The sequence below is a fragment of the Rutilus rutilus genome (assembly GCF_951802725.1).
Source record: "Rutilus rutilus genome assembly, chromosome: 14".
NCBI lineage: Eukaryota > Metazoa > Chordata > Actinopteri > Cypriniformes > Leuciscidae > Rutilus > Rutilus rutilus.
The window spans coordinates 20295729-20322465 of NC_140219.1; the positions used below are offsets into that span (position 1 = coordinate 20295729).

The window sequence follows — 26737 nt, forward strand, 5'->3', positions numbered from 1 at the left end:
TCGGGCATACTTCTTTTGTCTCATACTGTTTTTTGCCTACTATACAGTAGTAGGGAAGTATGCAATTTCTGATGCAGCCATTGTCTCCTTAACTTCCTTGTTGTCAAAAATGTCAAGCACATGGCACATATGTTTTAATTTTAGTGGCTGGTGGGGATGTCATATGATGATGCTAAAATGTTATTTGTTTTACTGAATATTATAACTGTATTTCAAATGCAATTTTCTCTGCGTCATTTAATAATGACGATACGCCATAGAGGGTTAAGCCTGTGTTAACGTTCTTATTTGCATATTTGCTGTGTCAGTGTCATTGATTGGACCAACAGCGCACACAAACTGTTTACATAAAGGCTCTAGCTTTGCACATCCTCATTTATCACTCACTGTTGGCTACTATCAAATGTTTCCCTTTCATTCTATAAAGGTAAGAATAAAACAATTGGAGTCTCTTGTTCACTCCAGATGAAGGGTTTTCAGCAGTCACAACGCATGTGTTTCTGTCACTGCCCAAAGCATGCAAATCCAAAGAATGCAATTTGGTGTGTGTTGTCAAGCATCTAACATTGCCAACATTGTTTCACACTGTACAAGTTTGGGGGAATTAACACCGCAAAAGCAGGGTTTTATAACCCAGGATATTAAAGTGGTGCTAACTTCACTTCCAGATTACAAGAGTAAGACGTTCCTTTACCTAGGGTTAAAAGCAGGGCTTAGAATGACGATATCACGGGGTTACGCGCAGTGTGAAAGCCCTTTTGACATGTTTCTCGTTGCGTAACACACAGGCTACTGTTTCACCACTATTTTTGAAAAATAATCACCTTTACAGCATCACTGGCCCACAATGCCTTGCTACTCTACCTAATCACATGGTTACTTGGTTTCTTGTCACACGCAGAAATAAAGCCCGGAGAATAATATCCTTTGTCGATCGTGAAAGCAGGCAGAGAAGTGTGTGTGGGCATAAATGTGCTGTCATGATGGGACCTCAGTGTGCGACAGAGAAGCAAATTACTAAACACAAATCAAAATAAATGGGTACAAGCTGGAAACAAATTGATATACGGGGCATGGAGGTTTCAGCACAACTGATTTTTCCCCCCCTTGAATCTAGTTTATAGACCTTTTTCCCGTTGTGTTTTTCTGTCAATCTCGACGTCCTCCTTATGGAAAAGAGCGTGCAGGACTACAGCATGCTGTGAGGCTGTGCTGCTCACCTCTGCCTCCAGAGGGCGCTGTTGCTACATCACTGTTGCTGGGCAGTCCGGCTCCCAAGCCGTTGTTCAGCATGGGACCAACCACAGGTTTCAGCTGCCAGTTCAGCCCCAACAGATTCATGGCTGAGAGAGAAAGAGAGCAACAGTGAGAGAGAGAGATAAAGAAAGAAAGAAAGAAAGTGTAAACAGTGCAGGTATGTGAAAAGAAAGGTAGCAAGAAAATGAAAAGCTCGAGGACTTTGCAAAGGCTACTCTGTAGGCTACTGCTGCTTCACAAAGAGCACAAATGATTCAAAACAAAACTAAATACGAAATCTAAAATGTATAATATTGATCTGTTAAACCTAGTACAGACAGAGAAAGGCTGTAAGATGAAGTGGTTTATTTTTTCCCTGAAAAAAAAAAAAAAAAAGAGACAGCCTAGTCATTTTTATTGATTGCCTGCCTGATTGATGTTGACTGACTGAGGAGCCATCTGCCACTCACAGGACACTTGCATTTGATCCTCAAGTCTGATATATGTCACAGCGCTGTGTGTTTGTCTCTCTTTTATTTATCGGAAAAAAATAAAAAATTGCTCTGACTATAGCAGTAACTCAATATAATAAAACTCCTTTTACACCAAATTTGAACAGCTAAATTTAGCATATGCCCCGCACCTTGCACATTTATTTATTGAATATATGAAATATTAAATAATGACATGCATATATTGCAATATTACCAGATTATGTTCAACAGAATTCTACATGTTTTCCACAAAATAAGAGCAAAAATGCCACAAAAAAGAGATTCCTTATACTGCCTCTTGTAAAGCTTGTACAGTATACAATACTCAATGCAATATAAGGCATAATAAATTATAATACACTTAATAATTAATTGCATGTCTTTGTAAATGATTGCAGTATTGTAATAATTGTCAGGTCTTTAAATAGCATAATGTATAACAGCACAAGATTAACACCAAATGTCTGCTGTACTGATGTTTTATAATGAATTGTAGTGTTTAAAGACAGCCATACATTTGTATTATAACTGTTTATAAATCATTATTATTTATAAAAAATACAAAAAATGTGTAATGTAATATAGAGCCTTCATTGAAAGTGCCACAAAATGATTTTCTGCAAGTAGATTATAAGAACTGGGTGACAGATCTAATTGGTTCTTTAACAAAATCACTTTAACTGTGTGTGTGTGCGCGTCTTTTCAGTCATTCAATCACTGAAGCCCTGAGGAAATGATGTAGACACGCTTCTAAAGACACAGACAGAAAGAGAAGCAGGCGGCGAGACCCACGTCTGTAGGAATTACTCGCACCTCAACAGGTTAAAAAAAAGTTAACAAATGCGTAGACAGAAAAGCAGCAGAAACCTGACAGCATTCAGAGCTTTCATGTCGAGCTGGCGTGATTCAGCGACAATCTGAGTGACAGCTGAAAGAAAGCAGATCTCTCTCTATCTTTCCTCTTTTTATTGCGGGGCTGTTGTTTCTTTTTCATGCCTGTGGAGCTTATTTTGGTCTGTTCGCTCCAAGGCCCGTGTGCAGTTCGTCAGCTGAATCTCTTCCCGACCCGCGTCCTTTCTAGTTTTGCCAAGAAACTTTTATCACAAGCAGAAGAGAGAGGAGCGCTTAGTCTGCTGAACTCCAGAGGTGGCGCAGGAATCGCAGGAGAGAGGAAGCTCTTGTGCTTTATCTCTCGCTCCTGTGTGTCTGCGTCATCTGTTCTTCACAGTGGCGGTAAAGACGGGCTGAGATTGTGTGAGATTGTGAGTCATCAGAGACGGCAGCCATCGCTGCCTCAGTAGTCTGAGTCACAGGAGGAGGTTCATATGGAGGTGCTGTGTTACTCTCATGTGTGACCTCATTTGTGAATTGAGTTATTCAATTTCTGCTTGATTGTTTTACTAACTTGCGAATCCATAGTGCAAATGTGCACACACTATTAGAATAGTGAATATGCTTCTCTCTGTCCGTCTGGCACTCTCGGTGCCTTTCTCAGTGCGTTTCTCTAACTCTCTCCCTGTCTCACACTTTGTCTGTCTCATTATCTCTCTACTTGTATACCTTGCTCCCTGTCTCACTCTGTTCTTCTTTCCCAGCCTGTCTCACTCTCTACCTCAGTATCTCATTCTCTCTTCCTGTCTGACTCGCTCCCTGATTATCTCAAACTATCTCTCCATGACTAAGGCCACGTCCACACGAAGCCGGTGCGGTCCGATATCGGATCGGTTCCCGATCCGATATTTTTTTTTTCCTCGTTCTAAAAAAAAATTCCGTAAACACGGCGTCGTCTCAAGAAATATCTGCGTACACACGAAACCACTGAAACCGACTGAAAACGGTGTAGTATATATGCCAGACCAGTATGGGGCGCTGTAATTCTGCCACAGAGATACACTATACACGGAGAAGAAGACTTTGAGCATGCGCATAACCTTGCGCGCTGTATACGAACCAAGAAGAAGAAGACAAAGATTATCGCTTTTTGCTCACCACAGTTGCAGAGAAGCAATAGATTTTGCTGTAATAAAGCTAGTAGGCTTAGTAGCTTCTGCAGCACGAATACAATCATATAAGTCCGCCATTATTGTTGTTGCTGTTACTCGTGACACAGACGACACGTGATGTGATGACATCATCGTTTCACAAAATATACGGATTGGCTGTACACGCGAAACCGCAAGGGTGTAGTTTTCAGATTTATCCACTTTGGGACCCGGTTTAAAAAAATAGCGGTTTTAGTCTCCCAAAACGCCGGATCCGTGTGGACAAAACGCCAATACGATAAAAAATGTATACGTATACAGCGAAACGCGTCTCCGTGTGGACGGGCCCTAAATCCATCTCCCACCCTCATCCTATCATGGCAGGATTTCATAAACCTCTCTCTCGTCTCGCTTACGGTCTCTTTCACTCTTTCTATCTTTTTCTGTTTCACTCGCTCTGCCTTTCAAACGATATCTCTTTCTCATTCTCTCTCTGTCTGTATACCTTGCTCTCTGCCTGTCTTAAGGTCCTTGCACACTGAGTCTAAAATTTTCGATCCGAATTTTTTTTCTGACGTATGAACGTTTCGGTGCCAGTATGTAAACGTGATTGACAAAATGAGGTCGTATTTACTTTTTAACGTGCAAAAATGTCAGTGTGCAAGGACCTTTACTCTCTACCTTGGTATCTCAATTCAGTTCAGTTCTATTCAATTCCATTCCATTCCATCTCTGTCTGTCGGACTCTTAACTTTCTATCTCAATCTATCTCTCCCTTTCTCAAAAACCTCTCTCTACCTGTCTCTCTCTCTGCCTGTCTAACTCTCTGGCTGTCTCACGCTCTCCCTACCTCCATTCTCAATTTCACTATATTTTCAATTTACTTCACTATACCTCTCCACCTGCCTCTCTCTTTCCTCACTGTTTCACCCTCTCCATCTCTCACATTCATCCTATCATGGTAAGACTTTACAAACCCCTCAATCTGCCTGTCTCACTCTCTATCTCACTATTTCTATGCCTGTCTCGCTCTGTAAAGCTCTGTTCACACTAACAACGATTAAACTGCTGGAAGTTGCCAAGTTGCTGTGCTGTTGTTTTCTTGCAGGTGTTCCTACACGATTTCAGTATCCATCTGTATCAGGTAGTGGATCACTTTCTGCACTCTGATTGGTAGGCGCTGTATCATGTCATTGCTCATTTACACATCACATCGCCAACTGTCTCTGTCACCGGAAATCGCTAAATCTATTTCCAAACGAACGATTTCTGGTTCATTTTCGTCATTGTAGACGTTCTCTCTGCCTGCCTTTCTCTCTCTTTGCATCTTGCGGTTTTGATCCAGCAGGTGGAGATTTACAGGATTTACAGGTATACTGTCTTAGTGACTCCGCCCCTCTTCTCACCTTCCCTCTGCTTGCCTATCACACCTAAATCTCATCCCAGAAAATCAATTTTCTCTTCTGTCAAATTCCATCTCCCCCTCTGCCTGCGCTCAGACATAGTCCCCCTCTCCTTTTCTCTCTCTCTAAACCTCTCCCTTTCTCTCTCTGCCTCTTTCTCAGTTAAAGGAAAGCGCTGACACTCTAAGTGTGTCTCTGCTGTCTCTGTCAGCTCTTTTATTTGTTTCAGACGGTCTGGAGCAAACACTGAGATAGCCTTTCTCTCCTCCAGTCCTCTCTCCGTGCTTTTCAATCTACTCCTTCACCTCTAACGTTTCCACTCCTTTGATCTTCCTCAACCTCCTGTCCTTCATTATCTCTCTCTTTATATCTTCATTTGTCTCTCTGTTCTGATGGTGCGTGTCGAGAGCGACTGAATGCAAATGTTTCGATCGATTAAATAATTAACAAACAAATCATTGAACTACAATAACTGAAAGCATCGAGAGACGGGACTCAGACAGATTAACTGCAGCTCAGACACTCTGGATATCCGCCCTCCATGCTGTGTGTATGTGCGTGCAGTAAGCCTAATATATTCTGGACCAGTAGGTGGCAATATTGAGTTAAATCTTGACTGCATGAAGTGACGGGTGTTCAATACAACAGCGAGGGAATGAGACCAATCTAATGAGCGTGAGAGGAAAAGAGAACCAAAGCTGATGGCTTGCTTGATAGTCACTGACGTTAAAATGAACGGTTGTTTTAGCAGAGGATGTGATCTCCTTTTCTGTTTTCACGCAAATTTTGCACAACATTAAGCTGTCTGCTATTTTACGCATGTGTTCAGATCAGGATATAGATAACAGCTTTATTCTCAGTCTCCTGATGAATATTCACTGAAAGGCTCAGCTTTGTGAGGAAATGTGTATGATTAAAACTGTATAAATCAATGCATAATATAGATGTGTTGTTTAATTCACCTGTACAAATGATATAGATGGATGGATGGACTGATAGATAGATAGATAGATAGATAGATAGATAGATAGATAGATAGATAGATAGATAGATAGATTTGTGTATATGTGTATGCATGTGTGCTGTCTTGTCTGCACCATAATTATACAGTGGCAGATGTTTACAGCTGGAATATTCCAGAATTCAGAAATTTGGCCTGACATGACAACAGCCCTCCTACAAGGTTACCTTGCACAGAGAGAAAGAAGGGATGGAAAGAGCAAGGAAAAATAGGAGAGATAATGCATCGAAGGAACAATGGAAAGACATAGGGTTAGAGAAATGCTATACAACAGAGAAGAGAGACAGAGCAAGTGTGAAGATGGGCTGCTGAAATGGGTTTAAGTTTGTCCTTAAGGCACAGTTACGTGACAGGGACCTGGAGGAAGCTCTTGGCAGTTCCTATCTGTTTATTTGTGTGCATGAGCGGGAGACGCAGAAAAAGAGAAAGTCAGCGGACGTATGTGCATATTGAAGTAGGTCTGGCAAGATGTCCCTCTATGATTCAGCCGCACCTGTCATCACCGATTAGACCTCTGTGACCACACACACACACATATAGTCATAAGCAGGTGGCAGGTTTCTCTCTGCTAGAACGGATCCATATGCCTGTGTACTATGCTGGTGTTGGCTGAGCTGCTTCTGGCCCGAGTGGAAAGTAAGTCACATGCGAGTGGACGGCCAGGACCAACCTCACCCCGAGACATGGCTATAAATAACACAATGGACAGCAGATACACAAACACACACACACGCACACACTGAAACCATTTTTGGGGGAAATATGTTAAATGGAGCTGATGTCTTATTAATGGCTGACAGTATAATAAAATGTTATTATACTGTCATTAGACAGTATAAAAAAACTGAACATACAAGGAAATCTGTGGAAGTTTCTGCCGAGTTCCGAGTCCATGCGGGCTTGCTAGAAACCAAAATAAATCTCACGGCCACACATTTTATAAGCACTATTGCTCCCTAAGATGTTAAATATGAAGTGAACAAGAGGAAAGAGATGTCTTCATATCTGCTCATCATAAAGAATACATGCGCTTATTTCCCTACAGATGTTATATATGAGGCTGGGCTCTTGCATGAATTTCTCTGTAGGCAAGCAAATACATTTTTCATAAAGAAGAAGCAACTCTGTCTACATACCTTCATCTGTTTGTACTTTTTCCCTATCACTCTTTCTTTCTTTCATCACACATGCTAACAGCTTCTAGCGTCCACACCTAGGAGTGGCATGCAGCTAAATTCTATTATTTATCTTTCATGCCTTGAGTGTGTCCATGTGCAGTTCCTCTGACAGGCACTTTCTTGAGAATTCAGAGTTGTGCGTTTCGTGGAAGCTTTCCCTGCTAAAATTTGTCCGATCAGCAAACAACGAATGTGGGAAAATGCTCCTTGACTCGCTTGGCAATTCTTGACAGAGAATCTCGCAATCTCACAAAAACACTCCAGGCATTGTGTGTGTGTGTGTGTGTGTGTGTCATTGAGCTGAGGGACATACTCTCAGGTCACCTTTCTAACATACCACAACACATGGCAGAAACCAGGACATCCTATCCCTCCATCCACACACACCTCTACTCAACATATCACACAATTACACAGCCATAATTAGAGCGCAAAAGAGACCTCATATTACTTAAAAGGTAATTTTCCCTTACCTTATTTTTGCGGTCTCCTTTGGCCTCCATAATAAACGCATATTAACTCTTCTAATTTCCCGCTAAATTAACAAGACTGACCTCAATTAGGACACTAATTGTAAGCTGAGACTATCCTGGACGGCATTTGTAATTGGTTTACGAAACCTACTGTAAAAAAAAAAAAACTCACCCTTTTCCAACATCTCATCTGAAACAGTAACACATTAACAGTAACAACTTAGCATTCTCACTGACGCTTACAATAAAAGAAGCAAACATGCTGTTTTTTATTACTAAGAATGAATAGGTGCTGATACTAACATGCATAGTCATATACTAATGAAGCTAGTCAAATGAGGCAGATACCAACCCCCCAATCCTAATTTAAAAAAAAACTACACAAGGTTAAAGAAAACACGATCCAAGCTATGTCCAAAATCAGATACTGTCTGAATAGACACTACATTAATGAGGAACAAACTTCATGAACGTTATAACCTATGTTCTTCAAAGTAGGAATGTAGTATGAATGCAATCAGGACGTACTACATTTGCCATGTTGTCATTGTCATGTGACCTATGAGTCAGCAAATTATCTGTGGGGTATTTTGAGCTAAAACTTCACATACACACTCTGGGGACAACAGAGACTTATTTTACATTTTGTAAAAAGGGGCATTATACCACACCTTTAATACACAGCAAAGTTTGCCATTTCATGTCTGCAAGTCTCTGTCAGCTGATGGTTAGAAAACGAAATGCAAATGTGAATGAACAATTTCCATATTCATTTAAAATGTAATTCAATGCAATTTTTTATAAAGAGTAACATGTTACTAATAATCCAACACTGATTATAACTGTCCAGGTGACATCAGTCAGAAATGGACATACCTGAATACATCACTTTTTTACAGTAATAGCTAGACTACATCAGAAATGTGTTTAGTGTGTGTGTCTGTGTGTTTATGGAGTGGGAAATGGAATAGGGTAAGGCTACAGGGCAGAGCCAATGCCAATAAGAAGCCTGGTCAAAAGACTTTGAAATGGAACTACAAAGCACTGGGAGATTCCCATGGGCTCTGTGTATATATGCATGTGTGTTTCAATAGAGCCATGGCCTCTGTCTCTTGAGAGAGGGGCAAGTTCAAATACACAGTTAATGAGTGAGGCAGCCATCAATAGCATCCTAATCCATCAGAGAAGCACTGTCCTCACACAAACACTACACCCACACTTCCTCCAGGGGCCCAGCCCAACTAAATGATGCAACTGAAAGCTCATTGCCTGCACTCCAAAGGTTGTTTGTCACTCACCCCTATGTTCAGAACACAAATATGCATTAAATCTATAATTTAGGCTATATGCACAGTAACATGTATTTTGCTAGTCAAACAAAACAAAAAAAAGTCCAGGTCATACCAAAATCAGAAGAATAATTATTTGAGAACTGGAAGGAAAATTTGTCTATTTGTAATTAAAAAATAGTACTAAAAGTAGGCTTCATTGCCAAACAAACACACATTCTTACTTAATTATTTTGATATGGGGTCAGATGTAAACTGGACATCTTGACAGTTTTCATGAGATTCACCCCCAGTTCATTTTTAGAGAAAAATAGAGACAGTAACCATATGAGAAACAGAGCCACAAACACATCTGATAAGAGTTTTTCAGCGCAGAGCTCAATACAGTGCAGGAATGGCTGGTGCTCTCCAAACCTGCTTATCAAGACACAAAGAGAGGAGCTTGTGGTATGCTGTTTTTGTATGCAGTCTGTGTATGTGTGTGTTGTGCCTAGAGGCTCATCCATTCACATTAGCGACAGGAAATGAGAGGCAGCTGAAATCACGAGCTAGATCAATGGCACACAGAGATAGACACACTCGCCCTATCTCTCTGTCTTCATTATGGCCGCCTCCCTCGTTCCCTCCATCTCTGTCTCTTCTTCTGGTTTCATTACGAGACATTCTGACGTATTTCAGGTCTGTCTCTAGCACTCGGGTCCAACGCTATCGCACGTCCCAGGTGAGATCATATCGCCACTTTGTCTTGATGTATTTTCATACTGTTCATCTTTTATATCCAACTTTTTCACATCCTCCTTTCTTTCCTTTGAGTGTCTGTAATGGAGATTGTTTATTTGTATGCCAGTACTGCATAATTGTCTTTGCAGCTCTGAAATAGTAAGCTTTGTTTTTTCTTTCTTTCCAGTCTAAAGTAGCACGCATCCTCATGTCCAGTTCAAAGACTCGCCACATGTGGCATCATTGATTACTGGTATCAGCGAATGCAACCACTTCAAATGTCATGATTATAAACAGTTTTTGAACTGAAATCAATCTAATACCTTCAAGAGCCTCTTTTATTGCGGGTCTTCAGAGGTCATCGTGTCTTTTTTACTGATGGCGCTTGATGTGTTGGAAACCAATCAGTCAATGATAGAGGTTACAGACTTAAAGTTTTACTTCAGAGAAGGCCCTTTGTTAGACAGGGACACACATGAACTGAGAGGAGGTCCAGCTGCAGATGGACAGTACGGGTTAGCCAGAGCAGCGGTGGACTAACATTAGCGCTGCTAACATTAGCACTGGATGAGGGGGTTCGTGTGCATGCGATCGGCTGACCACCGTGCCAGAAATGAAACACATCAATCAAAACCGACAAGGACAACGATGAACAGAGGAGAAGATAGGAGATGAAAGCCGTCCTTCACACGCACTCTCTCCTCTTTAGAGAGATCTTGCACTCTAATGTGTGCCAGCGCGAATGCGCTCCCCTCCAGCCCGCCGTACTGAAGTGAACTTGTGTCCCTTTACCCTTGGTGTGACTTCTCTTGACCTAAACAGTCTGTTGAGAGTCACCAGCTTCCAGACTACAACTCCTGCTGCTCCCGAACCAGGAATACACCATACACGCCATATGCTTCCTGTTCCCTATGTACCATATGTTGGTGCAGTATCAAAGTCCAGCTTCCTCTTTCTCTCACTGTCTCTATGTCCCTCAAGACTGCCGTGAGATGACATGTCGAGGTCACCTCAGAGACACAATGACAATGTGGAATAAAGCTGCTCGTCTGACACACACATGCTCATGCACACACACATATAACTAAACACAGCAGCACTCTTCATCTTGTTTGCAACTTAGATGCAAATTTGGTCATCCTTTACTCACCCTCATGTCATTCCAAACCTGTTTGACTTCATTTCCTCAGTATCATCATAAAAGTGCACCATATGTGTATGTGTATGAATAGTTACTTTCCTCATGCAAAGCTGTCATGCTTTCAGAAGACTTACATTACCATTCAAAAGTTTGTGGTCAGTATATATTTATGCATCAAATCAAAAGTGACAGTAAGGACATTTATAATGTTACAAAAGATTTCTATGAATAAATGCTGTTCTTTTGATCTTTCTATTCTATTTCGATTACAATTTCCTTAAAAAATAAATAAAAAAAACATTAAGCAGCACAACTGTTTTCAACACTGATAACAAGAAATGTTTCTTGAGCACCAAATCAGCATGCTAAAATGATTTATGAAGGATCCTGAACACTGGAGTAATGATGCTGAAAACTCAGCTTTGCATCACAGGATTACTTTAAAGATAAAGTTACTTTAAATAGTAATAGTATTTCACAATATTAGTGATTTTACTGTATTGCTTAAAATAAGAGACTTCTTCAAAAACAATAACCCCAAACTTTTAAACGGTAGAGATGTATAATGTTTAGGAAAGATTTATGATGCTTTCACATCTTGTTCCCAATCATTGTTACTGAATGAAAAAGAGCAACCAGCACAGTATTCAAAATGTCTCCATTTGTGATCTATGAAGACAAAAAGTCACACAGGTTTGAATAACATAAGGGTAGTAAATGATGACAGAATTTTCATTTTTGGGTGAACTCTCCGTTTAAAAAAAGAATGTGAAATTAAAATCATTGTATTAACTTGATGTCCATGATGTTATTGTGCATTATCCATGAGTTTACATTACTCATAATCATTTTTTATTTTTTTGCATGAAAATGTAATAAATTTGCCTCTAAAATTAATTTTCTTTTCTGCTGATTAAAAGCCTTGTGGGTTGTGGAAAACAATATTAACAATAATATAATAGCTAAACAATCACAATCCAATAAAACATCCTGATGGATACAACTAAGTCCTGCTCTACATAATGTGCAAGTGAACATTCTGTTTCACTCCAAAATACATCACATTATGGAAATTAATGCAGTTTTATGTTTTCTTTAAGATCCCTAAGCTACATCAGGAAGCATGCAGTTAAAACTGTCTTAGGCAATCGATGTGTTTTCGGTGGTAGTGGGGTGATGTTTATGGATGCTGCCTGACTCCTCAGACCGCCCCAACACTGCGGTATGCGGTTAGAGAAAGCGGCTCTGATTACTCAATAACGCTTCAGACAGCGGTGCGTTATGGATGGAGGTGCACGCATCGGCTGGCGTGAAGGTCAACGGCCCAGAGTGGCGATGAGCATTTGAGTCATTGGTGGGCAATGAAGGGAAGTGATGATGCTGCTAAAAATACAGAGAGAAGGGGGTACAGAGAGAGAGAGAGAGAGAGAGAGAGGGGGAGGGAGGGAGGGAGAGAGAGAGAGAGAGTGTGTGTGTGCAAATTTGTCTTCTGTCTACTTCCATGACACTCACCACACGGCCTGTCTCCACTGATGTATGAGCTGCCTCTGTATCCGCACAACACAGAGGTGACACAGAACTCACATGCACCACACACTATCGCCATACCCACGCATAACTTTCCCAGCTCAAGGACACTGATGCGCACGGAAAACGCACGGTGATCTAGCAGCATGCTAGTTACTAGAGCAACATGTTCTTTTGGTTCTGGTACTAAATAAAAGTACTTTGTAAAAAAAACTAAAAAAAAAACTCTCCATACATTTAGCAATAAATACATTTGCAATTATAATAATTTAATAATTCATAATTAGTTTAATAATTGTATATTAATAGTTTAAATAAATGAATGATAATATAATCAAAAACACTAATAAAGATAAATAAATATAAATAACTCTAATGCTAATGATACAAAGAATTTTGTAATTTTAATAAATACATTTATGTATGTTTGTATGTATGCATGTATGTATGCAGGGCTTGACATTAACCCAAATGCGGGTGGATTTCAGCAGTGGTGTAACACAATCACTCCTACTATAGCCACTTTTGCGGGTTGAAATTTATGTATAATATATGTAAAATTGTAAGGCATCTGAAATAATTAAGTGAAATAATAAAGTGCAATGGAGTGTTGTCTAAAATATCGATTTTTCAATACATATTGATACTAAAATATCTGAAACGCTTACAATACTCATTTTCTGCAGACACACGATTGCAGCTGTGCTTTCTAGATCACATCTCTCCGACAACGAGTTGACAAACCAGCCTCCCCTCATTCACTCGTTTAATTTGCTCCAGATGAATATTGTTGGTGTTACAGGGCTTGCATTTCGGTTTAGGATTGCGCATCATTTTACTCAGTCCCGCAGCTTTTGGGTGTGAGCACATAACACCGCTTCTCAGAACTAAATTTAGTTCTTTTTCACTGCTTATTGCGCTTAAACAGTAGCCTGGAAATCCAGACCTAAATCTAAAAGATTAATGGTCTGGCGTCGACTGATGAAACTCGGCCAGCTCGAGGGGCGGCACCAAGCATGCATTTGAAAATCTCACTGCACGCAATTGGATAACACTACGACCAATCACAACAATAAACCCTATACGCTACCAGCGGAGCTAACTGGTAGATTATACTCTTACCGTATCCGGTCGGCAAAACAGCAAAAACGTCCTTCTTGCAAAGGAACGATTCGAGCGCCGTTTTCTGTTCCTCTTTTAGAGAAAAAGCCAAGTCTAACTCGTTCATTGTAGCGGCCAGAGCCGTTTCAAACAACTGGTGTTCATCCATAGCAATCTTGCAATGTTTACTAATGACTAAGACGTCACAGCGCTGTCCTCATCTGTTTATCTCGCCTCTGGCCCGCCTATATCAGATAACCCGCTGTGATTGGTGCAGATCAGATCGAGGGGCATATTTAAGGGGTTAGTTCACCCAAAAATGAAAATTCTGTCAGTAATTACTCACCCTCATGTTGTTCCAACCATGTAAGTCTTTCGTTCATCTTTGGATCACAAATTAAGATATTTTTGATGAAATCTGACAGCTGTCTCACTCCTCCATAGGCTTTTAGAGGGACCGAAACTCGCCGGACCAGAATAGTTATTAAAAACATCGTTAAAATAGTCCAAGTGACTACAGTGGCTATACATTAAGTTTATCATGCGACGACAATACTTTTTGTGCGGAAAAACAACAAAAATAACGACTTTATCCAACTATTAGTGTTCTTCAATGTGGGCCTCTGACGAGAGTTCACGGGAGCGCCAGGACGCATGCGCGAGAACTAAGATTACGGCGTTCTTCTTCTACTACTAACTTACTTGTTACTGGCTGCTCACTCCTTGGGAGTATTACCGCCATCTACTGTACAAGATGACGTCCCGACATCATCGAGACCTAAATCACAATAAGTGTCGAATTCAATAGCTTACACACAGCGCGCGTCTTCCTCTGCTTATAAACAGACCGTTTTGCGCTTCCGGCAATGTCGGGACGTCATCTTGTACAGTAGATGGCGGTAATACTCCCAAGGAGTGAGCAGCCAGTAACAAGTAGTAGTAGAAGAAGAACGCAAGACTTACATGGTTGGAACAACATGAGGGTGAGTAATTACTGACAGAATTGTCATTTTTGGGTGAACTATCCCTTTAATGAGCTCCATTGCGCGACACCAGAGTAACTCACTGAGCAAATTCAACTTGTGCTCTCGCAAGAACTCTGGATTACCAGGGTACTTAAACAGTCCAAATGCCTGTCTTGGTGAGTATTCACGTAAAAAATTGTTTTTAAGTGAACGTAAACAGTTGAGCAAGATGTATAACAGTATAATGAATCTGTGTGTCAGTTCTTAAATTGACAGCAGCCTAATATATCTGCTGCCAAATTGACCCCATGGTATCAATTTCAAAATTGTAGCCAGTGAAAATGCTGAGTAGTAACTTTGGAAAACCACTAGTCACAGTGGCTGGTGAGCAAAAAAGTCAATGTCAAGCCCTGCATGTATGTACTGTATGTATATGTGCTAACCCTAATCATTATCCCAACATAACCCTTAGTGAATCAGTGGACAAGGACTGGTTGCTGTTCAAGGAACCTAACCCAAACCCTATGCTTGACCCTCACCCTAAAATCTGATTGTTAATAAGTTCCAGGACCAACAAGAATTCGATCAAAGAAAATGGTCTACTTGTGTATAACATGTTTATCAGCAAGTATGCTTGACTTGCAGTTTACGGTGTGTATTTTAGCTGTGTCAGTGTGCCATAAGTGAGTCGTCATCTTCCTGTTGCTGGTCTGATGTAGTGTTTTTTTCCTCGCCGGGCTCTGAGCCATTCCGACTGCAGCCCGTGGAATCAACATGTAGCCCGATGGAGTCTAAACCTTGTTATCTCTGTTACACATTCCATCTGCCCCTGTCCGCTCTCCCTCTATCTCCCTCTTCCTCTCTTTGATCACTCTGGGCCAATGAATCAAGCAGTCTTTAGCGCAGACGAGACCGCGAGGGAGCTGCTGAGCGTTTGTCTTCTCCACAACATATGATGACAGACCTGTTTCTCTTTTGCATCAGGACCGCTCACCTGTATCCCAGCAACCCCTTCCCTGCTGTAGCAGCCTCACAAAACAGTGGTGAGAGTGATGTCATGAATGCATGTAACAAGTCTCTTCTCTTGTTTGTTTTGACACTTTTATTCTCTTCTCGTCATGTTTTTTTGTCTCATCTCTGTTTCTCATTTTGTCTTCTCTCTTCGCTGTTTGTCTTCTCATTTTGTGTTAATTTGTCTAATTTATTTCCTTTGTCTCAACGACTTTCTTATCATTTTGACTCATCTCTGTTTCTTTTGTCTCATTCTGATGCTTCTCGTTTGTCTCATCCCATTATCTCTATTTAATCATTTTCTTCTCATCTTTGTTTCATTTCTTTCTCTTATCTTCTTGTCTTATCTCTGTTTCTCTCATCTTGATGTTCCCCCTCTCGTTTTGACCTCATCTTGTGTTATTTTGTACAATGTCTTTCCCTTGTCATGTCTATTCTCATCAGGTCTCAACACCCTCTTCTCGTATCTTGTTTTGAGACTTTTATTCGATTCTCATCCAGTTTCTTTTGTGTCATTTCTATTTCTTGTCTTATCTCATCTAATTTCGATGCTTCTCTTCTCATTATTTTGTGCCATTTCATTCTCATCTAAATCCTTCTTATTTTGTCTCAAGACTTCTCTTAACATTTCATCTCATCTCTGTCTGTGGTTTTATCTTGACGCTTCTCCTCTCATTTGCTCTCATTTGTCTCATTCCTTTTTTTAATTTTGCCCTGTCTCTATTAGATTTTTTTTCCCTCTTGTTTTGTTAATTTGTCTCATCTCTTTCTACTGTCTCATCTTATCATGTCTTAATTCGTGATTTTTTCCCCCACATCTTTCCACTTTAATTCGGTTCTCATCTTGTATTAATTTGTGTAATCTTTTTCTATTGTCTCAATGCTTCTCATCTCATCTCTATTTCTTGTCTTATCTTGATATCTTCTTTCACTTCTCGTTTGGTCTCAGCTTGTGTCATTTATGTCTAATCCCTTTTTCCCTTTTACTGTATCTCATCTCAACTCAATTCACCATCTTCATTTTATGAGGTTATATTGTCCCTTCTCTTTTGTCTCATCTCATCTTGATGCTACTCTCTTTTCCCTCTCATTTGCTCTACTCATAGATAACTACTCTGCACACCTGTGTGTGTGTGTGTGTGTGTGTGTGTGTGTGTGTGTAAGCCAGGGGGAGCTGATATGTGTTAGTACGAGCATCTGTGAGCTCTCTTCTCCCGGTGCTGAATTTAGGCTTTCAGGGGCTACAGTGCCGTTCTGGGACAGTTATCCATCCCCAAAGAGAAAGCAGCAAAAAGGAGTCTTTCAGGCCTCCAGTAAAAGATGTGGAAATAAAAATAACTTCTTCTTTCTCTCCCCTGGAAGCTCCTTCCATTCCCAGGGAGATTGGGCATCTCTCAGTGGACTAGCAGCCACGTCTGTGTTGGGGAAAATGCCGCAGTGGCACATTTATCTGTTTGTGGGGATGCACTAATATACAAACACACACACAAAAATGTGCACAAGTCCATAAACACAGCTTAAGCAGGGGCAGTTTCTGACAGTTAAGACCTCCATCAAATGAATACTGCTGACAGTGCCGATAGAATTACCTTTAGAAAAGTAAATACACATTTATTGAATGAATCATCCCACTGGAATGAATCCTGTTCAGACCTGATTTCAAACAATTTATACGAGTCACTACTCTTTGATGATGTGTTTGGACACTAAGTAAATATTAGTGTCCAAACACATGTACAAATGTACAAAAACATACATTTAGTTGAATTTCTTAACAAAACAGGCATCTGCACAGTGAGACAATCCGCATTAAGACTATTTGGTTCCCCTGGGCACTGACACCGAGAGTACTTGCCCATTTGCCCAAATGGTTAATCCGCCTATATCTGCAAACAAATGAAGCCAGATACTTTTGTCAGTACTAACTTCACTTTTCACTTTGAGATATTTTTGAAATTACTTTTAATTAATTTAATTCATCCACAGATGTAGTTCATCACATTAACTAACAATGTTCCATTAACATTTGACAACCAGTAAGAGACTTAAGGCTTTTTTTATCTTCTATCTATTGTTTTAAGATTTCAAACTGAACAAATCTTAAAATACACTTCTTAAAATAAACATCTTTAAATTAAATTCCACTGTGCCCTCACAGGAATAAATTAGATTTATTCAATATTAAAGTATTATATTAAAATAGAAAACAGTTCATTTCAATTGCAATAAAATTACAATATTACTTTCAAATTTCACTTTAATGTCCAAACACTTTTTGAGGCCTCTATGCTGAAACACCGTTCCTCTGGCTTTCTGTGTAGTGTTATTTGGAGCGGGATAATTGAGCCGAGTTTCAGACAGCACAAAAGACTGTGGAGCACTGAAGGACATGGGAAAGGCAGACGGGTAGTTGAATACACGTACAGCGACGCAGGCAGGAAGAACAAGGGCGTTTGTGCTGACTCCTGCACTTGCTGACTGCCCCATCTGTTGAGCGGCGTCTCCAGAGAGAAGAGGGGCAGTGCGGGTCCGTGTGACACATCTGCCCCTTGCTTGGGGCTTTTAAATAGAGACACAGAGGGGACTGAGGCATCCTGCCAGAGCAAAACTCCACAGCCCAGGTGTGCTTCTAATAGAGGCCACAGAAAGCCAGCCTCTTCCTCTGTGTCCGCTTTTGTCTGTCTATGTGTCTTTGTGCCTTTATCCTTGTCTCACTTTCTCTCTGATGTTCATTGAGAGTGTACATTTTCTCATTTTCTCTTGAGTTCTCATGCTGTTCACACCCTCAGTATTAAAGTCATCCAGTGTGAAGAGCGAGGACTCATTTCTGCTCTCAGCTGGGGGTCTTTACGATGCTTTGTGAGGTGTGAGGGGAAGGCCAACGCTTCTCCATTATCCAATAACTTACACTCACAAAAGACAAAGCAGAGACGCCTTATTGAAAATAATAACAAGTGCAGTGCAAGGTTAAAAACGCATGGCAATGCTTTGCATTTAAAGTGTCCCCCACAGTCTTTAGGTTGACTTGGATATCCATCGAGTAAACGAATACGTCGTAAATAGACTGAAATTATTTTTCACAAGTATATTATGTAGTTTACTTAAGTAAGCCAAATAATAAAATAACGCAAAAATAAATCAGCCTATAGGATTTCCCCACTAAAGAGGCGAAAATGTTAGGGAGGAACAATTTGGGTAGAGATCAAGTCAGAACTGATGTCCTGCGTGGTAGATGCACACATTTGAATTGTAACATGCTGATCTACCCGGCGGGACATAAGCTGGCATACATTTGCTGCACGTCTTATAAAACGTTCAAAAATGTAAACGTCTGGGTGAAAGTATAGAGCAGAAAGAGAGCTCAATTCAATCCGGTTTTCTGTGCACACACATAAAGCTGCCTCTCAGAGCATGAGTACTGAATTGATCTTTTTTTTTGTTGCACCTTTTCGCACTTGAATGGACAAATACATTCAAAATTGTCAAAATGTCTGTTTTGGCAAATATTCACATAAACAAAGTCATTTATGTCTTAAAGAATATCGGATGTGTATCAGTGCATTGGATCCGTACATTCGAGCTTAAAGTGAAATCATTTATTTACTTTAATAAGGATTAATCTATATTTCATTTATACAAATATAGATGTGTGCTTGAAAGAATGAAGAATGTTGTATGCAAGTTGTTATAAAGAATGCATAGGCCTGTATCATTAATTGAAAATACCATGTTCCTGTTTCTTTATCATAAATGGTTTGATTTTAAGATAAATTGAAACTGAACCAATTATGATATTTGACTACAACTAGACTAAAACTAATACAATTAAGACGACTAAAATATGGCGAAAACTAAATTGCATTTAGTCCAACGACTATGACTAAAACTAAATCAAAATTTGCAGTCAAAATTAACACTGCATAGCAGGTATGTTTATGCACTAATTTTCATCAATCCTAATAAATCCAATCCGATTTTAGATTCTGAAAGTTCTGTTTATATGAACCCTAAACGTCAGTGCATGTGCAGTGCCCCAGTCACTGCATTCAGAACTGGAGAAAGCTAATGTCACCGGAGCTAGTGAGTATAATTGTCGTTTATGGCTTGATGACATACCGACATTTCACTTGGATCGCGCTCATTTGGATTGACTGAGGTGTTTACATGAAGGATTTTCAATCCGATTGAGCCATCAATCCGATGGATTATTTGGGTGCATGTAAACGTAGCTATAGTGCGACACTATATCTTGGTTTAAATTTATCTCACAATTACTTTTTCATTTTTTCACTCTGTGGCAGTAAATGGTCTTCTGTAGAAGACAGAGTCCTTCTAAGATATACACTGAATAAAGCCAGCTGGGTACCTTCGATGCATAAAGCACAAGGCGATCGTTGCTTTTAATAATTCAGATCTTAACAATGTAACAGGTTCTAGTCACAGTTCTAGTCACAGATCATCCGGTATGAGTTAGGTAACATTTCTACATTTCTCCTCAGGCACATTCAATAATGAGCAGCATCTGGATAAAATATGCACACACATATACAGTAAACACGCACACACACACACACACACACACACATACACACTAATCTAATGATGAATAGCCTACTTAATCTCTATGTGGAATTAAATGTTCTGCGTATTGCTATTGCCGAACAACTGTTTGTACAGATATAAGTGTTCATTACAATGCCTAAATGAGTCTCTCAGATGATTTTAAAAAGTGATGATGCAATAACGTAATAGTCTTTGTCTGATTTAAAAATGGTAAATCACAGTCAATACAAAAACAATTAAAAGCTACAGCCAAAAAAGAGAGAATGAGATATTTTACCGATGAAGTAAGACAGCAGAATGGCCAGCAGAGCGGCGGCAGTGATCGCCGACAGGGCCGCACATTTCCAGCTGCAGTACTTGGACGGTTTCTTCAGCTTGAAGGCGCTTCTGGAGAAGGTGTTTCTGGGTAGGAGCCGCGGTGGGGGCGAATATACTGTGCCGGAGTTCAAAGGGTAACCCGGAGATGAGCTGCTAAAGAGAGGTGTGGTCCCTGAAGACGTCTTAAACAGGAAATGCCTGCAGAAAAGAGAAAGATAAATAGCGCTTTTAGTATTTCAAGCACACATGGAAGGTCACATCCATCCCTGGTATCAAACCTTCTCAGCTGTAGCATCCATTTCTAAGCTTTAAGGTATACATGTGTGTGTGTGTGTGTGTGTGTTGTGTTGACCGCTGAGTGTCGCAGGCACTTGTTGGGGGTGAAGGACAGTGTATGCAGCGCCTCAGTGTGGTGCAGTGGACATATGGCACACGAACACACGGCACCGCAGGCCTGTCCCGGCCCACCGAGGGACACTTATACAACAAAGTCACTCAATAATTCAAGAGCCTCCGCTCCTTTCAGGTACAACAACAAACACATACTGTACAGAGACACAATTCACTGAGACCGTACGCAGCGGCTCGGCTCTCTGGTGCAGGGTCATTTCCGTTGAGCTGATGAATAGAAACATATAGACAGGAGGATATTGCTGCGTACTTCACAGAGAGATTAATCATTATAGCCTTATAAACTGACTCTTGGTGCAGACAAACAGGATGTAATTTGTTAATATCCAGTCTCGGCACCTAGACTATAGAGAGACAGAACATACTCACTGATAATCAGCGTTAAGCTAAAATGTGGTGCATAGACCACAGAGTCATGTAACAACAGCCTGGCAGGATCCCACAGAATGCTTTTCACTACGGTGTGCAATTTGAAAGATCTAACAAATGCATCACAAATCACTTTTACCCCCGACTAGCTTTAAAGGTGTCATATAATGCGTTTTCATGTTTTCCTTTTTCTCTGTGTTATGTAGCTGTTTGTGCATGCATAAGATCTGCAAAGTTACAAAGCTCAAAGTCTCCCACAAAAAGACTTCTATCTAAAAGAAAACGCAGATCCAGACCTAGCTAAAACGCCTCGAGGCGCCACTAGGTGGAAATATACGCATAATGCCGCCCAAATGCATACGCAAAGAAAGAAGGCGTGGCTTCAGTTATCGTAGTGTTGTCGCCGCCATGTTGTGGAGGTGCTGTGTTTCTGTGCGAAAGCAAAAGCAACACTTTATTTGGCCTTCCGAAAGTGGATGCAATTAGGAATCAGTGGTTTAGATTTATTTACAACACTGTTCCAGAACAGTACAACCCAAATGTTAGTGTGTGTACAGAGAATTTTATGGAAGACAGTTTCCTGAACCTGAAAGAGTATAAGGCCGGCTAGCCTGTAAGTATGTTTTATTGTTTGTTAAAGTATTTGCTATTGACTGTTCAAATGCGGAGTTTTGTGCAGTGTAGAGTATCGTTCATACAATCAAAAGTGCAGCGATAGATTTATTTGTACAAACATAGTATCCTCGGTTCTCCGCTTATAACTTGTGAAAAGCTGACAAACATAGATGCACTACGTGTTCTGTTTCAAACTTGTCGCTCAAGCTGAGTTGAAGCGGCACGCGCCCATTGTGCTTTCACGTGCAGCTGAACTGCAGCTTGTGTACTGCAAATACATAGGTTTTAGGTTCCGATCGATCGGCTTGGTCATCTGTATTTTCAGAATCCGATGGGACTCGAACAGATAAAACTGACAACATTATTAACTGTCTTTATAATTGCTTTGGAAGCTGAAGCTTGTGATTATGGTAAGGGCCGTGACATTTCCGACACACGCTTGAGTTGTTTGGCCAATCACAATGCACTGGGTCAGCTGGCCAATTAGAGCACACTGCGCTATTCGGAAGGAGGGACTTTGTAGAAATCGATGCATTTTAGAGAGACCGGGCATAGAGGACCCACAATAATGTACAGTATGTGGAAAAAGAATGTATTTTTTAAACATTAAAGCATGTTAACATATTATATTACACCCATCTTTAAAAATAGCATCATATGACCCCTTTAAAAGTGTAATTTCTGTGATACACAGAATTGTTTCCAAAACACTCCTAATCCCTAAAAGTTGACATGAAAAAAAAAAGAAGTATTATTAGTGCATCAATACTGATAATACAACAGAAATCTGTGACAAAATTAATACTGAACAACATTGATGCGAAACACCTAAAATCATGTTAAACATGACTTGTCCACTATATTAATGATTAAGTCTACTGAAGCCATGAAACAGTGTGGGAAAAAAAGGTTTATTGGTTAACAAAAAAAAAAAAAAGACACTTCGTCTTTAAGAAATTACGTCACACGGAAAGTAACTGTCAGAATGGCCTCTCTGGTGTCACACTGGTGTTCTCCAGTCTCTTTTCAGTGCTGTGACACTTACTAACATAGCCTTAATGCTTCAATAGATTATTGATGAAACTTGTACAATTTAGCATTGTACTTAAATAATTTAGCAGTTAATTACTGCTCTGAGCCCCATGCTGGTGTTTCCTGCCCTACAAATGAGAACTTTTAAGCCTGGTCATGCCAGCAGCACGGATGCGGTGTTAAAAAAAGATGTAGAGTAAAATGGATTAGCTGCAGTCACATTGCCGTTGTGATTAGCATGGGGTCATGGGGTTTGTCATGTTTTATCAGGTCCCGTTCTCTATTAATACCGAATCGAGAGGCTGAGAGCTTTAGTTCGGTCAGTTATCAGCCTAAAAGGTTTGTCTTTGGACCAGCCCACACACACTACCCCCAGACACATCCATCCCTCATACCTCTAACCTACGAGGGTAACGGCCACAGGCTGCTCACTCCTGTGATCTTTAATAACCTCTTTCCACAAGATGCCTTCCAATATCTCTGGACACGTTCCAGCGGTGGATTCCATTTCCAGAGCTGATTTTTGTTCCGTCGTGCTCCAGCCCTTCCATTACCTCCATCTCTTATCGGCCTATCCCCATACATCCCTCTATCATCCCATACTCACCCATGAATGGACAGACTGAACCCCCCTGGAATCAGGCCTGATGGGGCTACTGGGGTCAGCGACTAACTAATCTATCACCAAACGATTTTTAAGCTTTAACCTACAGTGCACCTACATCTGCTTTCTTACATATTGTACATATACACAAGAGAACATGACCAGATAATACTAAACTGTCAGTTTAACAAACAGTACTGGTCATTTTATATTTTGAATTATATCAAAAAAAAATACTATAAAAATATATTAAAAAGCAAAAAAAATTTTGATAAAAAAGAAGTTAATATTGACTTATTTCTGTTTAAACTTACATTTGAGACACAATATGGACAGTTGTCAATTTATGAGTACTATCCTAGTATGGTATGTTCAATTCAGTAAGCCACTTGTTTTGTTCCTGAATAAATCAGTATTTTAAACAAATGTGTATAATGTATAATGTTGAATGTATAATACAATAATTTAATGACAGTCACTTTTTTTTAGTTCCTGAACGAATCAGCGTTTTTGAATAAACCATTTGAGTGAGTGATTCAATGACTCACTCATAAAGACAGTCACTTGTTACTACTGGTGAAACAATGAAAATTCCCCACCACTATTGCACAGAAGTACAATCTGTCTGAAATGCATAAACACAGAAACAATAGAGTGAAACAGTGAAAAGTTCCAGTGCTGGTTGACTGTATATCAGCACTCATAGTGAGGACACCCTTTTATTTCACACACTTAATTTGTCCCATGTTAATATCTTATGTATGATTCCTTAAGAAAAAAAAAGAAAATAACCTCTCCAAGTCATGACGCCATACCCACCATGTCTGTATTCGCTCATCTCTCCACAATAGGGAAAATAAACCTCAGAAGAAATACAAAAGAAAAAGATAGAGGTCTATCCTTCACACAAGCCACTAAGGGAGAGATGGAGAGAGTGAGAGCAGGTTGATAAACGTAATGAATGGTAATAAATGATAATAATGCAGCCGTATAATGAAAATAGGCCACACAGAGGATTCCACACGGTGGCTTTACATAACAAAGCTGTTTTTCCCCAGCTGAGGGTGACATCTACACTGCCTTAGGCCTCACTGACTCACACACATGCATGCATAACACATACACACAGAAGTGCACAAACTCATGCAAAACTTGTGTGCATGAACCGGGAGGCTCAGTCAACTGTGGAAAAAAGCAGAATCTCGCATTTCTTTGTATTCACACTCTCTCTCCATAACGTTCTTTCCGCCCTTCTCGCTTCTCCAATTGATGGTGTGATGCCACAGGTGGCACCTCCACCTCCAGCTCCATGCTTTTATCTGAACCTGCGTCATCTCGCTTCCGTTCTTCCTGTCAGGTGCGACCGTGCACAAACTGTAAAGGGAAGCTAGCAGGTTGCAGGTAGGCAGTAATCAGCCCTGCAATGAGCAGCAGAGTGACAAGAAGTCAGCAGAAGTGCACGTCTAAAAATATAGCTCTGCTAACTTCCTGCAGGCCGCCTCTGTGTCATTCCTCCGCCGTCTGAAGTTGGGCCACTCACAAGGTCAAGTCAGTCACTTAAATGCCAAATCATTTTTACCCACGCAGAAGGTTGCAGCCACTAATTTGCCAGCTGACAGGGGTGACGGAGTGAAATTAATTAAGGTCATTTTGGAAGCGTGTGCACTCAAGTTGAAGTGTAACTCATAGCTATTGGCTGAATCTCTATTGAAAGCTCATTTCATCTCGGGACAGTAAGGGGAAGCCGAATGCGGATGGAGTGGCTTAATTGCGGAATGAAATTAAAATGGTTGATTTACATAGTGTGCTTAATTGACAGTGATTTATGTCGAGCATTGTTTGGGAGGGAAGCTGGGGGAAGAGTTGAAGCCAACTGAGATGATGGAAGATGTGAGAGCAAGAGAGAGAGAGAGAGATGAAGCCAGACCAGGGGGTGGACAGAAATAAAGAGAGGCCAGATTGAACCCAAAAAAAGGAGTGCTGACAGGGTGGGGTTATGCAGAGGACAGTCTGGAGACAATGGCAGTTTTGCACTTTTCAAAGTCCACAGGGACTGAGATACTAGGGACATAATGATCTGAAGGAGGAATATGACTTGTTTACTGGGAGACAGGAAGTGAGAGGAGAAGAGAAAGAACAACGAGAGAAGGAGAGAAGCCAGATGAAGAGATGAACTGAGAGGTAATAATATTGAGAAAGGAGAAGAATCAAGACAAGAAGAGGAGGTGAGATGACAAGAGGAGGAGAGCTGAAAGTAGGCAAGGTGAAACAAGATGAGAGTAAATGAGAAATGGATACTAATGATGAGATGACATAGGAGGAGATGAAATAAAGAAATGAGAGGAGATGAGATGAGGATAATTAAAGATTGGACTATAGAAAACAAAATCAAAACAAATGAACTAGGGCAGATAAGATGAGACAAGGAGACCTGATGATATGACATGACATGAGAAGAGGAGAGCAGAGAGAAAAGGAGATGAAATAAAGATTAGGGGAGTCAAGATGAGAAGAGGAGGTGAGATAAGAAGAGAAAACCTGAGAAAAGACAAGCTAAGGCCAGCAGAGATAAGACTAGAGAAGAAGAGATAAAATGAAGGAGAGGAGTCAAGACAAGGTGAGGATTTGAGACAAGAAGAGACGAACTGAAGAAAGAAGAGAGACAAGATAAGGTCACATAAGAGATAGGACAAGAGAAGTAACTAAAGGAGAACAGATGAGGAGAGAAGAGGAGATACAAATTAGTCTAGAGGAGAAGAGCTGAAAGGAGATGAGGTGAAACAAGATGAGGAGAGGAGACGAGATGAAGAAATGAGAGGGGAAAAAAATGAAGTGAGGAGACAGATGATGAAATAAAATAAATGAGAGGAGACAAGAAAAGAAGAACCGAAAAAAAGAAAGTCAAGGAAGACAAGATGAGATGAGGATATGGGAAAAAGAACAAGAAAACAGAAGACAAAACCAAGGAACTAAAAGAGATGAGATGACATGAAGTGAGGAAAAACAGGAGAGGAGAGAAAAGGAGATAAAATGAGACAAGAACAGATGAAGTGAGACAAGGAGAACTGATGAGAGATGAGATGAGGAGAGATAGGCAAAGGATAGAAGAGGAGATAAAAAGAGACAAGATAAGATGAGGACAGACCAACAGACTTGATGGGATGGAACGAGGTCAGACAAAACAGGACAAAGAGAAAACATGATAAAAGAGGAGATGAAACAAAAGAAGAAGTGAAGGGAAGGGAAGGGAAGGTGAGGTGAGGTGAGGTGAGGGCAGGGAAGGG

At 40.4% G+C, this 26737-nt stretch overlaps 1 protein-coding gene across 1 annotated transcript in view; it reads right to left on the reverse strand.

The window, feature by feature from the left end:
- tenm2a (teneurin transmembrane protein 2a) overlaps window positions 1-26737 on the reverse strand; it is a 305507-nt gene that overhangs the window by 45806 nt on the left and 232964 nt on the right. The window contains exons 6-7 of the mRNA XM_084430309.1: window positions 20382-20620; window positions 1221-1343 (exon numbers count right to left, since the gene is read on the reverse strand). Coding sequence (XP_084286435.1) covers window positions 1221-1343; window positions 20382-20620 — 362 coding nt within the window. The remainder of the gene's footprint in view (window positions 1-1220; window positions 1344-20381; window positions 20621-26737) is intronic.